At 38.8% G+C, this 19,119-nt stretch overlaps 1 protein-coding gene across 1 annotated transcript in view; it reads right to left on the bottom strand.

Annotated features, from left to right (window-relative positions):
- Positions 1-19,119, bottom strand: part of LOC134586239 (collagen alpha-1(XIX) chain-like) — a 378,704-nt gene that overhangs the window by 36,073 nt on the left and 323,512 nt on the right. Inside the window, exon 13 of the mRNA XM_063441732.1 lies at positions 16,971-17,024. Within this exon, the coding sequence (XP_063297802.1) occupies positions 16,971-17,024 (54 nt within the window). The remainder of the gene's footprint in view (positions 1-16,970; positions 17,025-19,119) is intronic.

Genomic DNA, 19,119 nt, shown 5'->3' with positions numbered 1-19,119 from the left:
TTAAAAGCTTTTTGAAAGAATATGTACTAATTATAGAAGGCGATATGGGTACTCTGATTGAGAAGGTCCTCTCAATCGAATCTGCTAAAAACAAATACCATCCAACAATGGAACTACTAAAAGATATAGATGGACCAGATATTCCTACAGCTTTTAAAAAATGGGAAAGAGATTTGGGTATAGAGATTCAATATAAACAATGGTGTCACGCGTATTCAAGAGTAAAAAAATTCATACACTGTTTAAATATATTAGAAAATTTCATCAAAGTAAGCCATAGATGGTATATGGTCCCAAGTAGACTCAATAAAATGTCCCAGAGTAATCCCCCCAATTGCTGGAGATGCTTCCACACGGATGGCTCTATGATGCACATCTGGTGGAACTGTCCCAGATTAAGGTCCCTGTGGGACCTCTCATTCAAACTAATATGCAAGGTGGGAGACACTTGCCTGAGTAATAAACCTGAAATAGCATTATTACATTTGTATGGAACAAAATTAGACAAAAAAGCAGAGATTATGGTAATTCATAGCCTTTTGGCGACTAAATTATTGATTGCTAGAGCGTGGAAACAAACATTAATACCAAACATGCAACAATTGAAAAACCAAATAATTTCACAAATGGAGATGGAAATGGGTGGGATCTCACCAAACTTGCATTTTAAAAATAAAACTAAGGACCTCTATCTGAGTCTTATCACGGATATTAAAAGAGCCATAGTTAATTAAAAAAGTGAAAGAGAGGAAAATTTGAGAGAAAGATAAAGGAGGCGGGATGATGTGCCCGTAAAGAGTGAACCTGAGCGTATAAACTACCTTTTTTCTATATGTATGTATGAGATATATGAGGAAACCCAAATCCCACATGAATGCATGGTATGAATGTTATAGATGTAAGAGTAATAGTGAGAGTGTAAGTGCAAGAGCAGGAGGGGATACAAAGACCCAATAAGAAGATTACAAGGCTGAGGCATTCTAGAGTCTATCAGCGTAATAAAGGATAATAACTTCTGAACATCTATTGTTGAATAAACGTAACTATCTGATAGACTTAGCTTAGCCTGGAAAATTATGGTAATACTGTATGGGGATATAGGGCCTAATAACTATTGGCGAAAAACTTTAAACCTCAGTAAAGATGTATGAGACGTATTCCACAACAACTGCTGTTTTGTCTGTTTGTAAATGGTTCCATGGATGAACCTATACATGTCTATTTGTATTTATTGTATTAAAAAAAAAAAAATCTTTTTCAATAAAAATTAAATTTAAAAAAAAAAAAAAAACCCAGTCAAGAACTTACCGCGGAAATTGAACAAGTTACCAAATCACTAAATGACCTCCTGCTTCACAAAACAGCACGTACTTTGCAAGCACTTAAACTAAAACATTATACTCAGGGAAATAGAGCGGGGAAAAAATTAGCATCCCTATTAAGGCAGCAATTATCACACTCAAAAATCCCATACATGCTTACCAATACGGGAAGGAGAGTATACAATCCTCAAGACATAAACGCTGAAACAGCGTCCTATTACCAAAATCTATATAATCTAGTGGAGGACCCACACACACATCAACCGACACAAACAGAAATAGATAATTTCCTCTCACAGATACAGTTGTCAAAGCTAACACAACAACAGAAAGATTCCCTGATAGCACCGATCACACTGCAAGAGCTACAACAAACTATCCGTTCACTCCCCACTGGGAAATCACCCGGACCGGACGGCTTCACCAACCACTACTATAAGGTATTTTTGCCAACCCTTTGCCCCCACCTACTACGCACACTGAACCACATTGTAGACACAGGGGTGATGCCACCAGAGATGCTCTTAGCCCATATTGCCACGCTGCCGAAACCCGGAAAACCACCCACCCAACCCAAAAATCTTAGACCCATCTCGCTATTAAATACGGACACGAAAATCTTGGCCAAAATTTATGCGAATCGAGTAGCGAACCTTGTCCCCTTTATCACGCATCCAGACCAAGTGGGGTTTGTGCGCGGACGGCAGGGGTCAGATGGTACCAGAAAACTTCACAGCCTTCTTTATAGTCGGGCGTCCCCCGGTGAACCCAGGGTCTTTATGTCTCTGGACGCCGAGAAGGCGTTCGACAGGCTGCATTGGAATTTTCTGAGAACAGTCCTCCAAAAATTTGAATTTCCACAACAATTCCTGTCTCTAATCTCGGCATTATACTCCAACCCGTCAGCGCAGGTGGCGAATGGAGGCTTTGTATCTAAGACGTTCCATATCACAAATGGAACGAGGCAAGGATGCCCATTATCCCCAGCCCTCTACATTCTAGCACTAGAACCATTAGCCCAAGCCATAAGGAACAACAGTCATATTCGTGGGGTATCACTCGGACATCAAACACATAAAATCACAATGTTTGCGGATGACGTTATGCTCTCCTTAACGGACCCAGCCACATCCATCCCTGCATTACAGACCACCTTACAGCAATACAGCAGGTGTTCTTATTATAAATTAAATGAAGCCAAAACACAAGCGATGTGCTTGCACGCCACCACAGCACTACACACAGCCTTAAAACAGAAATACACATATGAATGGAGACAGGATTATTTGACCTTTTTGGGCATAAAGTTCACTAAATTAGAGAGGAATTTACTTCGGGAAAACTATGGCAAACTTCTCGCATCTATCAAACAACAATTAATGAGCTGGAAAGGAAAATACATATCATGGATAGGTAGAATAGCTGTAGTGAAGATGAAAACGCTCCCAAGGCTGCAATACCTATTTCGTACTTTACAAATTAGTTTACCTAAGAAATTCATTCAAGAAGCACAGAGATTAATTAACGCCTTTGTCTGGTCCAACAAGAAACCCAGAATAGCAGCCCAAACTATGCACCTAGCAAATAAACATGGGGGGATGGGCCTACCAAACATACTTACCTACTATAGATCGGCCATTCTGGCTCCACTGTTGATTGAGACGCAACAACACGACCATCCAACCCCCTGGGTAACAATAGAAGCAGAATTCACGGGAGGCCAACAAATTACGCACTTAGCCTGGACACCGCCACGCCTCCGTAAAAAATTCAAAGATATGTCACCACTTACGAAAACAACAATAAGGGAATGGGATAGATTTCACAGAGAACAAGGACTAACTGAGACTCTCTCCCCAGCTTTACCTCTAGACACCTTTTATGGCTTAATACCTTCACTAAACATGTCATCCTGGAAAAGCAGGGGACTAAAACATTTACACCAACTGTTTGACCAGGGAGGAATAATTCCATTTCAACGACTACAGGATCACTTTCACTTACCGAATACCACAGGGTTTGCACATAGACAGATCTGCTCTTGGTTACATACACATAAAACCATTTTACCGACAGGTGACAGATGGGAGAATCTAACAACACTGGAACGCCTTAGCACACAAACAAACAAACCAACTAAGCTTATATCGACACTGTATAATATCCATCACCAGAAGCAGGATCCACACGAACTCCACTTTGTAAAAGCATGGGAATTAGACTTGGGTAGAAAGCTAACCAGCGAGCAGTGGTCTCATATTATGACTGCAAACAAGAAATTCACACTCAACACAGCCCATCTAGAGATAACAAAGAAGCTGCTCTATCGATGGTACCTAGTACCGTCTCGTCTACAACGCATACAACCCCAGCACACAGGGATGTGTTGGAGGTGCAATTCAACTAGGGGTACTATGATACATGTATGGTGGAAATGCAGTGCCCTGAGCTCATTGTGGAAAGCCACAAAGATTCTAATAAAAGACGTGACAGGAGTGGCTCTAGCAAACGCCCCGGAGCATTACCTTCTACAGTACTTACCATTCGATATTGCGAAATCCGCAAGATATCTAATATATCACATAGTACTAGCAGTTCTGATGCACATCAGTAGAAACTGGCAACAACAAACGGCCCCCCACATCCAGAGCTGTATAACACAAATTGAAGAAACAAAAAAATTTGAGCAGATGGCCAGATCTAATAGCCCTCCGCAAAAATTCTGGATAGAGGCGTGGGAAACCTGGGATGGATATCAGCAACAACAAAAAATAGTTCACCCCCCTCCTTGATCGCACTATACAATATCACAAAGCATAACAGCTTAAACTGTAAATGAGAACTCTCAGGTAGATGCAACTGAAATTATATTTGATCCGATATATAGGATAATGCGTAACTTATTTCCCCCAATTTGGAGGGAACTCACGAGGGCACATCAAAGGCCGTGAAGCAGGCCTACGAAAAGAACTATATCAAGGGACTATCCCTCCCCTCACCCCTCCCCCCCGCCATCCTTACCCCCTTCTCTCCTCCTCTCAAGTTCCCCCTTTTTACACCCAAATTGACATATTCCCAGGTTAACGATCACTCAGCATTAGGGCAATGATACTACTTAAGGTCCAAAATATTTCTGACTAAATCTATAATAGCAATCTAAAAGGAATACTGGTACAATATAATGAACGACAAAGCTTGTAAGAAGTAAATTAATATGTATTGTAACATGTACTATGCGATATTACTCCAAGCAACACTTTGTTTAAGCTTGTCATGTATTATGTAATGTATTATGTATTATCTATTATGTAATGTTTAAGTTTGTTATACATTGTGGAATGTTCATCAGCACCGTAATATACAGAATACAGTATGACCTTGTGATGTAGAAATGGTCGGAATGGTTTGCCCTGTATTATGCATATTAAGCATGTAACCTCTTTAAGAATGTAAAATCTTCTATAAATTGTCAATAAAAAAAAAAAAAAATATAGTATTATAATATTAGAGCACTCTGAAGTGGACATTGCTGCCAAATTCAGTTACATATGTGACATCACTAAATTGTACCGGATTTCCAGTCTTTGGACACTTTGTAATTAGTACTAGCTACAATTCAACAACAGGAGATAAGGACATTGTTCTTAAAAATAAAAGATTGAACCCAGAAGAAAGGGAGGGAGAATGAAAAATCTAAATATGCAGATTACACATACAAAACGTTAGCATACCCTCCAATTTATTTAATAGACCCCTATAATTTAATATAGTCTTATTACACAAGTGTAATTAAACGAACACTGATTATAATGATTAATAAGCCCAATAAGTTATCACAAACACAATTTATCTCACACAATTTAACGTGCCAATTGATTAATTTAACAATATATCTTGCGATATACAGATTGTGAAATTTCACCTCAAACACATTATGTGATTTCTTTCTGTAACATTCAATGGGATTGATTTATCATTACGTCCCCTATAGAGCATTGCTTGATTAATCATCCACTCGGAACGACACAGCATGAAGATACATTATTTCAAGTGATATAACATAACACTGACAAATTTTAGCTGGGCTTCAACACAACATGAATACAAAAACACAAACAAAAAAAGAAAGAGGACAAACACAAGAATAGCTTATATGAAACAAACACATCAATAGCTTATATGAGATTCAAAAGTATAACCTCAAGTACTGAAAAAAATACAGTTATTTACATAGAAATAATGCCATGCATTGAACATTTACGGTACATATGTTGAAGTGTTACAATCTGAATTAACACTTATTAGGATATTTAGATTGTAAGCTCACTAGCAATTTAGCTTAGTACTTTGTATAAAATGGCTGTAAATGCTTGTCATCTATTCCTTTTGCACTGGTTTGCCTATACTGTTCTGTCTGTTTTCCCTGATTCTAGAGCACTGCCTAATATGTTGGTGCTTTATAAATAGCAATAATAATAATAATAATAATAATAATAATAATAATAATAATAAAAACAATAATGATAATAATAACAAAAGTTTATTTAACACAAAAAATAAAATAAAATTTACGACACTTTAATTGCACATAGATCGATCTAGTATGTTTGTCATTCTACGTTTTGTGTCACCACTAAAAATATTTAGTATCTTAAAAATGCTAAGTAATTTGTGTAAATCAAATGGAAATAAAAAAATGCATTGCAGATTGTAATAGAGGAAAACGTGGAAACATCTGGGCAGGTAATTATACCTGCAATTCACTGCATTTATATATATTATATTATTTGTCAGGTTGCAAAAACATGGGGGGTACAGAAGAGAAAAAAAGGAGAGGGGGAGGTAATGAGATTTGGTACATACAGATTTTGTTAACATTTTTGGTGTATACAACTTTCCGAGCCACTTCACATTACTAGTTACATATTGCGCAGCATATTGCAGAGTTAAATGACCCAGACATTAGTTGGGTCTGAGGGTACATGTTCCTGCAACTCAGCATAACTGTAAGTAGGCATTCCACTTTTAGAAAGAGCCCTCTGCAGTACGCAGTAGGTGTGTCTCGATTTTTGTGCGGCTTGGTCAGCGTATCCCTCTCCTGGTATAGACATGGGGGTACATCGTTGTCAGTCAAGGGCTTAGGAGCTAGGTAGTCTTTTGTCATGGAGTGTACCCTTCGTAAGGTTAATAGGTAGTGAGAGTTGAGTGTGGGGCACTAGGTCTGTATGTGTTCTCTTCTCAGCAACTCAAGTGCCTCACGGGATGGTGAGCTAATTGAGATGGGCTAGGGTTCATAAGGTTGGGGAGTTCTATGGATTTATGAATTTGGAAGGCTTCATTGTGGGTTTGAGTTTTGTCCACCTTGCCAAATGTAACAATGCATAAGGTAAGGTGTTTTCAGTGCCACTAGATTCTTAAAAGGCTTAAGATTAAATCTGAGTTCGCTTCGAATTCCTGAAAATTAATACTTTTCAACTTGACATTTTTTGTTTCGTTCTAGTGCAGAGAAAACCTATATGGAGTCCCGTAGCCCAGCAGTGCCCGAAGGACGCATGTTCCCCGTGAGAGAGATACTTTGAAAGTCAGCATCAATATGCCTCGGTTTGAGTTGGTGAGGGCAGCGTATGCCGCACCTGGTGTTGTTGTAGTGGTGAATCTTTAGTAGGCTATGGCCTTAGAGGCTGCGTGATGTAGCCGTTGTCATTATCGTTTTAGGGGTACTGGGGGAGAGTGGGGGAGGGGTGTGAGGGAGTACAGGAACATTGGGAGTGGGGGACAGGGGAAGTGTAGCCCAGGTTGGGTGATCATCATGGTGCAGTCCTTGTTCCAGGCTGGAAGTGGTCGGAGACACTGTGCCACCAGTCAGGGGAGTTATAGGTGTATGCGGTATGGCTTTCCCGCATGTCATGCCTTGGTGCTGTTTTGGTGTGTGTGTGTAGCACTGTTCGTTCCGTGGGTGGTCTGCTGCTTGTTGGAGTAAGCATGTAGTGTGTGTTTGTGCGTTAGGTCTGGCAGGGTTTGTATTTGTCCCACATTTCCCATGCTGTGGGCCAGTAGGGGGCTCTCAGCATCGTCTTTCTTGCCATTAGATGCATTTATAAAAATTCTGACAGAATATCTGCAACTTAGAACGATAATAATGATGATGGTGTTTGCTTTTGTTTATCAAAAACAGAAATATAAAGGTATGTTTCTGTGGGTTTTTTTAAATTAAAAACACCTTTATATTGGTCTATGTTTACCTGTGTCTATCATTTCACACCACCTTTGTCAGAATCACTTTGCCAAAAAATAAAAAATAAAAGACTAATTAAGGAGTAGCATAAACTGTTTCAAACAGATCATGTTAGGAAAATAGACACATAATCTAATTTAAGTAAACTGAAGATGCTTTAAAAAAATATTAATACAAATCAAAGTTAAAAAGGTACTTTATGCCAACATTTTTATTCAATTTGAATTCCTATTTTTCCCTGTGTTTTAATTTCCTGTATTTCATGTTAATTACTTTAAATTATCTCTAATTTAGGTATTTGTTTTAGATGCGTAACATGTCCCAATTTAAATGATATATCACAGCATTGTATTAGTAATAGCAAATGGTGACTGTGTTCCAAAATGTATCACTGATATTTATATTAGTAAAATATGAAGTTTGGTGATAGCAAGGGCCCCCTGTGAGAAAAATCCCCCTGCTCTTCCATGTATAGTGTGTTTATTAGGGAGTAGTGTTTATAAAGGAGCATTGTTAAATTATTAATTACTTTAAAAAAACAAAACTCAAATGCTGGTACCTTGCAGGGAGGAGGGCATGCTGATCTTTATTGGTCCAGTGTGCTAGGAATCTGGTCCATCCCTCTGCCTCTGTGTGTGATATTTGTTGTGTGTGTATTGACTGTATGTAATATATGTGTGTATTGACTGTTTGAGACATTTGTGATGGGTATTTAATTCAGATTTTAAAATGCATGTAGGTCCATGTGTGAATGTAGGTGTGTATTTTGGCAGTATCACATGCACACAGTCCTACAGTCAACACACAGTCAGATGCACACAAGTATATTAATATACTGTTGAAAACAACCATATGATCACAGTCCCAGGCACATAGTCACCCGCACACAATCACAAACACACACACATACACTTACAGGCAGACAGTCTCACATACAGTTACAGAAAGACAGTCACACACACAGTCTCTCTCTCTCTCACACACACACACACACACACACACACGAAGTCGCACAGAGTTACAGTCACACACACACAGTCAAAGGCTGAAATTCACACACAAACAGTTACCTACAGACAGTCACATACAAACACACACACACACACACATAGTTTCTTCTTTCCATTATAGGCACTGGGGAGGGGAGTGGAGGCACTGAAGTCCCTGGGGGTCTAGTTGTTGGGGAATTCCTTTCTGTTTCTCCCACTCTGTTTCAATGTGCAGCAGTTATCGGGCAGCTTCAGGCTGCATTTAGCTCCACCCTGCTGTCTATTTTGCTCTACCACTGACTCCCTTACTTGTGGCTAGCTTTTGAAACTCTGCCACTGCATGCTGGCCTCTGCTGCCATGGCGCCATGTGCGTATGCACAGCTTTCACATTCCTAAGGCCAGGTGTGGTGAGAGCTGACTGTGAACTCTTTTTGCAGAGATGTGTTTGAATGGAAGTATATAGGGACAGTGGCGTACATACCAGGGTCGCAGGGGTCGCGGCTGCGACCGAGCCCGGCCCACCAGGGGGCCCGGCCGCCCTGTGACCCAGTATGTACCCACTGTGGCCAGCCTCTTCCCCTGGGGGGCCCAGGAGCCGGCCACCTCAGGGCCCCCAGAGTCTGGCCGTGGTATCACCGGGCGTGCGAGGGAGCACTTTCTCCTGAGTGCTCCCTCTTCAGCTCCCTCGCGCACCGCACTGAAACCGGAGCTGGAAGATGACGTCATCTTCCGGCTCCGGTATCAGTACGCGGCGTGTGAGGGAGCTGAAGAGGGAGCACTCAGGGGAAAGTGCTCCCTCGTGCGCCCGCCAGCCAGATAACCCGCCCAGCAGCACAACCACCACTGGACCCCAGGGAATCCCCTCAGCACTTCTAAAGGTAGGGAGGCTGGGGGGATTAAATTTAAAAAAAAAGTGTGTGTGAGTGTTAGTGTGTGTGAGTGTTAGTGTGTGTGAGTGTTAGTGAGTGTGTGTGTTAGTGAGTGTGTCAGTGTTAGTGAGTGAGTGTGTGTGTGTGTGTGTGTGTGTGTGTGTGTGTGTGTGTGTTAGTGAGTGTGAGTGTTAGTGAGTGTGTGTGTGTTAGTGAGTGTGTGTGTGTGAGTGTTAGTGAGTGTGTGTGTGTTAGTGAGTGTGTGTGTGAGTGTTAGTGAGTGTGTGTGTGTTAGTAAGTGTTAGTGAGTGAGTGTGTGTGTGTTAGTGAGTGTGTGTGTGTGTGTGTGAGTGTGTGTTAGTGAGTGTGTGTGTGAGTGTGTTAGTGAGTGTTAGTGAGTTTGTGTGTGTGTGTGTGTGTGTGTGTGAGTGAGTGAGTGTGTTAGTGAGTGTGTGTGTGTGTGTGTTAGTAAGTGTTAGTGAGTGTGTGTGTGTTAGTGAGTGTGTGTGAGTGTTAGTGAGTGTGTGTTAGTGAGTGTGTGTGTGTGTGTGTGTGTGAGAGAGAGAGTGTATTAGTGAGTGTTAGTGAGTGTGTGTGAGTGAGTGTGTTAGTGAGTGTTAGTGAGTGTGTGTGTGTGTGTTAGTGAGTGTGTGTGAGTGTTAGTGAGTGAGTGTGTGTTAGTGAGTGAGTGTTTGTGTGTTAGTGAGTGTGTGTGTGTTAGTGTGTTAGAGAGTGTGTGTGTGTGTCTGTTAGTGTTAGTGAGTGTGTGTGTGTGTGTGTGTGTGTGTGTGTGTGTGTGTGTGTGTGTGTGTGTGTGTTAGAGTGTGTATGTTAGTGTTATAGTGTGTGTTAGAGAGTGTGTGTGTCTGTTAGTGTTAGAGTGTGTGTGTGTTAGTGTTAGTGTGTGTGAGTGTTAGTGAGTGTGTGTTAGTGAGTGTGTGTGTGTGTGTGTGTGTGAGTGTATTAGTGAGTGTTAGTGAGTGTGTGTGAGTGAGTGTGTTAGTGAGTGTTAGTGAGTGTGTGTGTGTGTGTTAGTGAGTGTGTGTGAGTGTTAGTGAGTGAGTGTGTGTTAGTGAGTGAGTGTTTGTGTAGTAGTGAGTGTGTGTGTGTGTTAGTGTGTTAGAGAGTGTGTGTGTCTGTTAGTTTTAGTGAGTGTGTGTGTGTTAGTGTTAGAGTATGTGTCTGTTAGTGTTAGAGTGTGTGTGTGTGTGTTAGTGTGTGTGTTAGAGAGTGTGTGTGTCTGTAAGTGTTAGAGTGTGTGTGTGTGTTAGTGTTAGTGTGTCAGTGAGTGTGTTACTGTGTGTGTCTGTTAGTGAGTGTGTGTTTTGTAAGTGAGTGAGTGTGTATGTCTGTCACTGAGTGTGTGTGTCTGTTAGCTAGTGTGTATGTCTGTTCATGAGTGTGTGTATGTCTTAAACACTTACCTTTCTCCAGCGCCGGACACCCTTGGCGCTGGGGATCTCTCCGCCACTCAGCTCCGAATGCGCATGCAAACCGCCCATAGGAAAGCATTACTCAATGCTTTCCTATGGACGTTCAGCGTCTTCTCACTGTGATTTTCACAGTGAGAATCGCAGAAGCTCCTCTAGCGGCTGTCAATGAGACAGCCACTAGAGGCTGGATTAACCCTCAGTGAAACATAGCAGTTTTTCTGAAACTGCTATGTTTTCAGCTGCAGGGTTAAAACTAGAGGGACCTGGCACCCAGACCACTTCACTGAGCTGATGTGTTCTGGGTGTCTGTAGTGGTCCTTTAAGTGTGTGTGCATCTGTATGCACTGGCGTACATACCGCGGTCACAGGGGTCGCAGCCCTGCAACCCCTTCGACCAGGTGCCCGCCGCCATGTGTTGCGGCCCTGGCCCACGCTGAGTAAGCGCGGGCGTGGGGGGCCCACGGATAAATTTTCGCACCGGGGCCCCATGGGTCATATGTACGCCACTGTATAGGGATTAAAAGGTAGTAGATGTTCATAACTATAATACACTCTACTCAAGTTCCAGTTTGAAGTGGTGTTGCTACTGCTGCACTTAACTATGGAATATTTTAAAATGAAATACATAGGGTATATTTTATCCAATGCAACATCAAGTATTCATATGTCACAGAAGAACGTGATCTTAACTAAACTCATGATCTGGCATCCTTAAAGCAGTTACAAGAAAGGTAGCAGAGATGAGTCGGGCAACTATAAGCCAGTAACCCTTACTTCAGTATTGGGGAAAGTAATGGAAGCCATATTAAAGGATAGCATTGTTGAACATCTAAAATCACATGGATTTCAAGATTGGAGACAACTTGGGTTTACTTCAGGGAGATCATGCCAAACTAATCTTATTGATTTTTTTGATTGGGTAACTAAAATAATAGATCAGGGTGGTGCAGTAGACATTGCTTACCTAGATTTCAGTAAGGCTTTTGACACTGTTGCACATTGAAGCCTTATCAATAAGCTGCAATCTTTAAATTTGGATTCCAATATTGTTCCAATATTGGTGAATATTGTTGAATGGGTAAGGCAGTGGCTGAGTGACAGGCAACAGAGGGTTGTAGTCAATGGAATATATTCGAAGCAAGGTCTAGTTCCCAGAGGGGTACCTCAGGGACCCATTCTCTTTAATATTTTTATTAGTGATATTGCAGTAAGTCTTGATGGTAAGGTATGTCTTTTTGCTGATGATACTAAGATATGTAACATGGTTGATGTTCCAGGAGGGATAAGCCAAATGGCAAATGACTTAGGTAAACTAGAAAAATGGTCAGAGTTATGGCAGCTGACATTTAATGTGGAGAAGTGCAAGATAATGCATCATGGACGTAAAAACCCAAGGGCAGAGTACAGAATATTTGATAGAGTCATAACCTCAACATCTGAGGAAAGGGATTTAGGGGTGATTATTTCTGATGACTTAAAGGTAGGCAGACAATGTAATAGAGCTGAAGGAAATGCTAGTAGAATGCTTGGTTGTATTGGGAGAGGTATTAGCAGTAGAAAGATGGAAGTGCTCATGCCATTGTACAGAACACTGGTGAGACCTCACTTGGAGTATTATTCACAGTACTAGAGACCGTATCTTCAAAAGGATATTGATAATTTGGAGAGAGTTCAGAGAAGGGCTACTAAACTAGTTCATGGATTACAAGATAAAACTTACCAGGAAAGGTTAAAGGATCTTAACATGTATAGCTTGGAGGAAAGATGAGACAAGGTTGATATGATAGAAACATTTAAATACATAAAGGGAATCAACACAGTAAAGGAGGAGACTATATGTAAAAGAAGACAAACTAACACAACAAGAAGACATAGTCTTAAATTAGAGGGGCAAAGGTTAAAAAATAATACCAGGTATTGCTTTTCTGAGGGTAGTGGATACATGTAATAGCCTTCCAGCTGAAGTGGTACAGGTTAACACAGTGAAGGAGTTTTAGAATGTGTCGGATAGGCATAAGGTTATCCTAGATATAAGATAAGGCCAGGTACTAATGAGAGTATTAAGGCAATTGGGCAGACTAGATGGGCCGAATGGTTCTTATCTTCCGTCACATTCTATGTTTCTATATTTCAATGTCACAAACCAACATATTCAGTTTACATTCAGTTTAGAACTCCTGCTAACAGAGGTATACAAGACAGATTTAACCATGATGTATACATATACCAATAATAATAAAGGGGCAGCTAAGGATAGCAAATCTCACATATAGCATTTATAGTAAGAGAAATACATTTTTCAGATAAAATAAAATATTGAGGAAAAATATGTCAGTCAAACATATTTATATAAGCATTACAAAAGAACAACATAATCAAGACTAATACAAGTGAGTGGATGATAATCTTCAGTATAAAAATCAGAAACAATGTAAGACAATATGTACAATGTGCCGGAAGGATGGATGCTTGTTTCCAAAAACCACCACTTATCCTTTGCATCTTCTAATGGTCTCTTAATGTGGCATCCTACAGGTAGTTGTCAACACTGGTTTTCCTGCTACTTAAAAGTTTCCCTGTGGGAAGCCATTGTCAGTGAAGCTGCCGGGTAGTATTGCTTCAATGTGATCAGTGAGCAGGCTAAGGGATAGAAATTGATGCTGAGCTTTAATGTGTATTTATTTTACTGCTAAGTATATCCACATTGGCGGTTCTAATCTATCCACAGACAGTAACTGCATAAATAGTGGCCTATGTTGTAAAGCAAAAAGAACATATTACAGGACATATTAGCAAGATGTTGTCATTTACACCCTTGACTGAGTAGGCATGCCAGTAGGCAAATCTTTTCAAGTGATGTCATGAGAAGGAGGCAGAATGTCTTGTTAGGGAATAACCCAACATGCAAACTTGAGGAGAGATAACAGAACGACAGCACAAAGTGTATTGCCGGTCCTTAGAATGGCTGGGCTCAGTATTCCAGAAAGAGTCTCTGCGAGAATTAACTCCTTTACTAGCAATTACTTTTCATGATAAAAAAAAATCAATAAAAAGCACAATATTTATTTGAAACATGCAAGGCACGGCTGGTATGCGGTATTAGGAAACACAGAGATCATCAATTTTACACACAACTGTTCAGCAACGCATAACATTTCATTGAGCAAATTTAATTTGTTTTTTTAAAACTTTTGCTCATTAATCACAGAAATTTCAGAGATATAAACTAACAGATATTACAATCTGTTATTCTGGCCTTACTCTATGCAAGATTAGAATTTATAGCATAAATGGGTATACATCAGTTTTAGGATGTACAATGGGTGGGAAGCTAGATTATAATATAAAAAAAAAACATGAAAAAATAGCATGCTTGTCAGAGGTTTGTTGCTATGTTTATGAATATAGACTGACAAAATGCCTCCACAATGTAATATAATGCTTATATGTGGGCATTATAACCACATACAGCTAATACAGCTACCAGGCTAAAATCAGGCATCTGCATACCATAGAGCATTGCTTACTATTACTATACCATGTACCCATCCCTGAATTATTGTTATGCCTTTCCTTCAATCTTTGTTTTATTTTATCCATTAGAATGCAGCCATTATACTTGCTGAGACCTGTAGCCTCTAGTAAAATATGGAAAGATGGAGACAGAACATCACTGACAGTCACTTTTGCACTAAACAAAACTCACATCAGGAACAGTGCAAATAGACATTAAGGTAAATAGAATCTTATTCAATGATTTATCATTGATGCAATGTAATGCATTAAAGCTAAACTTGTATGAACGGTGGTAGTGTAGGTGTTAATATACATGTATTCTATTCTAGAAGAAGACAGTTGGGCGCTTAACCTAGATTTACCTTTATTATTAGCATTTACTTAGAAATCACTGACATATTTTATAGCTCTTTAGAATGGAGATATGCAATAACTTTTTTCCAACACATTTATGTATTGCAATCCAAATTAGGAGTTCAGTTTTAAATAAATTCTGGCTATGTCCCTTGGTATGAAAACAACTCAATTAGCAGATGGTAATGTCTATCATTTATTATTGAAACATAGTTTAAAATCCAACCCCCCAAATACCCTCAGCAAACTCAACACTCTGAATAATTCAATCTGTCATTCTGCTCTTCAATGTAAATTGCTGTTCACCACTATGGCATGTTCTTCAGTTGAAACGGGCTGTATTTGCCATCTAAGTACATTAAACCTTTGTCTTGCTTAACCTTTAAATGCTTTCTGGGCAGTCATGACATTTTTTATTTGCAAGTGTCTGAAGACCACTCTTCACTTCCTACAACTCTAGCACTCGACCTCTCAAACATTATTTGCAATACAACATGTTAATACCAGAGAAAAATCTAATACTTTGGAAAGTAAGGTGTTTTACTCCATGACATCACTCAAAAGCCAATTAAACAAACTTTCAATAAGAGAAAATTATGTTTATGCTGTAAAGTGTATTACAGTTTCATAACTTGTATCAATAAACCTACTTCGTACCCCTACTTTTACCCTTTGTGTCACTATACCCCACTCCCTCTAGAATGTAAGCTCATTGAGCAGGGCCCTCCACTTCTCTGTTCCTGTATGTCATCATCGAGGCATTGCTGCAATAACATTAGAGCTGCTGGAAGTGATCATGATCGCTTCCAGTGCTCTACTTCCCAGCGGACGTATCAGGTACGTCCGCGGTCCTTAAGGACCATTTTTTGTCGGATGTACCTGATATGTCCGCAGTCGGGAAGGGGTTAAGGAATCCAGACATTCCTTGATTGATTTGTATTGGAAATCCGACAACAACCTTTTTTTTTTTTTTTTTAACAGAAAGTGCATCTGATTGCTTTGACAGGTTGCCAAGAGACCTATTAAATAATTGAGTAGACAAACTGCCAGAAGATATAGCCTCAACTATTTCCGGAATAATTCTTCTGTAACCGTATCGGATCAGGGTATTCATACCCTGTTACACAAGAATCTTTCTGGACATAATATTATTATTACCATTTATATAGCGCCAACAGATTCCGTAGAGCTTTACAATATTATGAGAGGGGGGATTCAACTATAAATCGGACAATTACAAGAAAACTTACAGGAACCATAGGTTGAAGAGGACCCTGCTCAAACGAGCTTACAGTCTATAGGTGGTGCGGTATAAAACACATTAGGACAGGAAATACCAATCAAATAAGGTGTGAAGCAGAGCTGGAGGAGAGAGTATTATGTATATGTTTTGTGGTACATTGATAGTTTTATTTGCCTGCCATTTATTCTCAGATAAAGTGAGAAGAATGAACATAAGGAGGGAAAACTGGAGAAGCAGTAAAAAGCTATATTTATATATGTATATATTTATCAAAAATATAATTCATAAAAATAAAATTTTTTAACTGCTCTTTTTCCCGTCACCTGGTCATTTCACACTTGATTTTTAGTGGTTGGTTCCCTAGCCAGCAATCATCCGTTTTTCCCATAAGTCATCTGTTTTGGGGTTTTTGTGCCAGGGATGGAACTCTGAATCACGAATCAAGCGCGATCATGCTTGTCCAAAGCCTCGAGTCATTTGCTTGCTTATACACCCATATAAATTCAGATGACTCGCAGATTGGTCAAAATTCAGACAAATTGCAATTCAGTCAAAATCTAAATGCACAAATCTAGCTGGTACTGTAGCAGCAATTATACAATGGCTTCCACAAGTGACAATTTAATATCAAATTTAGTTATTTTCACATCATATACACTAATTGATGAAACAATATTATTCAAAATATGTTTTGGGGAAATCTGTGTTGTGAATTGCTGGTCAATTTTTCTCTGGATTTATAACTAAAGTGCTTAAAGAAAAACATGAGGATCCCAGGTTGTACCCAGTCCTAAGCGATCAGCGGACACGTATTTAGCTTTTTAAAACTTCCATTAAACAACAAATTTGGAATTTCTACATAATAAACAGAACATTGTTTTTCTGTCATAATCTGAACAATGAATCTGTATGTATCCACAAGTAAAACTAGTATAGTAAACATGTAAAATCATACTAAATGTATGTAAGTATTTTATAAATTCGGCGTATTAATCAAATTTCACTTACATCTTTTCCATGAAGACCAGGTGAACCAATTTCTCCTTTCTCACCATTTTCTCCCTGGAAATTAAATAAAAATCCATGATTTTTTTTTTTTTTTACTGAATCTAAATCACTGCTTATGTGCTGTAAATGTATAAATGTTAAAAAATGCTATCTAGTTTTACACTCCCCAACATAAGATCAGTGCAGTGAATGCAGGGACTGAGCCAAGGGTCAGTTGCACTAAAATGCAATCCTGCACCAGAATCTAAATCCTACACTTTGCACACCCTTTTTTTTTATCTGCTTTTATATATCCCAACCCTTTTAACATTATTTAGGGATATTTGCTAATCTCTGAATAGATCAAAATCCCAATTGCAAAATACAATTTAGCCAAGCTAGGACTAATGCAGTGCTGGAAACATTTTTCATATCATTTACTTTGTTTTAATTTTGAATTTTTATTTTGAGAGAAAAATAAGATCAGACATGTTACAGATCAAGTTAATAGACTTATGGCTGCCTACACAGAGGCATAGCGAGTCAGCATGAGATCATATTACAATAAGGAGCCTACGCAGAGCTTCTCGATGACCTAAATTGCTAGAGATGAAGCGCGAGAGTGTGTGGCTGCGTCTCGTAAGATTGTGTAACCTGAGTAAAACAACACAGGATAACAAAACCTAGATGTTTTCAGAGGACAGCATAATGGGAGAACAGTAAATAGACAAAACATTCTTAATTCTCTGCTCTGTAACTGAATGTGAAAACTGTAATAGTCTGATGAAATAATATTAAATCATAGCAGTATAATGTTCTACACAGGCATATATGCCATAAAATGCAACATAAGCTATTATGTGGTACATTTAAAAGAGATTATCTAAGCTCCCTGAAACTAAACGTGTGTACTAAAAATGACTGAGTGAAATCTCATCAATATGATATCAAAAATGTATACACAAAGTAAAAGTATGTCAAACAATAATACAACATTATATATGGAACTGTAATGATCAGGCAATATAATACAAAAATAAAAAATATATGTAAAATTATAAGCCCAAGAATAGTGAGAAGTGTGATTATTCGTGTGAAAAAATAAATAAAATAAAGGAGAAAAAACATAACAACACGCACCTTTACATTTATTTTGTATACATTTTGTAATTTAGATTTTAATCCAGTCTTTAACTTACTTTACACTTACTAATCTTAACAAAGTCTAGCATTACTAAAGAAAAGATAAGTATATATATATATATATATATATATATATATATATATATATATATATATATATATATATATATATATATATATATAAAATCAACTGAACAGTATCATCTTCTCCTCCACCTCTTATAAAACTTAAGATAGACTGAATCCTGCTAATGCACAGGTTACCCTAATTTTCAGTTCTGGACACATTTTGAACAGGTGTACATTCCTTTATAGTGACAGGCCTCCCACCATTCCTACTTTTGGCAAGACATTCCTGATTTTAGGATCCTATCCGGCCACCCCTATTTAGTTCCCTGGTGTTCTGCATTAGAGAACATCAAAAAAGTGCCCCAAAGCACTATAGCACAATTCATCATTTGTCTTCAGCAAACGGTTTGTGGGCTTTCTTGTGCATCATCTTTAGAAGAGGCTTCCTTCTGGGACTACAGACATGCAGACCAATTTAACCCCTTAAGGACCAAACTTCTGGAATAAAAGGGAATCATGACATGTCATACATGTCATGTGTCCTTAAGGGGTTAATGCAGTGTGCGGCATATGGTCCTCTTCAACCTCTACAGCAATTCTGGCAGCACTCATACGTTTATTTTCCAAAGACAACCTCTGGATATGACACTGTTATACAGGCTGTACACTTACTACTTTACATTGTAGCATAGTGTCATTTCTTCAGTGTTGTCACATGAAAAGATATAATGTATTATTTACAAAAATGTGAGATACTGTAGGTCTGATAGTTCACAATACTTTAATTTAAACAATGTGTAAGTGGATAACACTAGTTTTTCAAAAGAAGAGATTGAGATATTTACTCAGAAAAGATCAAGGTGCAATTTTAAATAATCACACATATCAACTACGTCCTCCTTCTACCCCACAAGTACAGTATAAGAAGTAAAAAGAGGTAAGCAATTATTTCAGTTAA

Source organism: Pelobates fuscus, chromosome 2, assembly GCF_036172605.1.
Source record: "Pelobates fuscus isolate aPelFus1 chromosome 2, aPelFus1.pri, whole genome shotgun sequence".
Lineage (NCBI taxonomy): Eukaryota > Metazoa > Chordata > Amphibia > Anura > Pelobatidae > Pelobates > Pelobates fuscus.
This window is presented reverse-complemented; position numbering and strand designations above follow the sequence as displayed.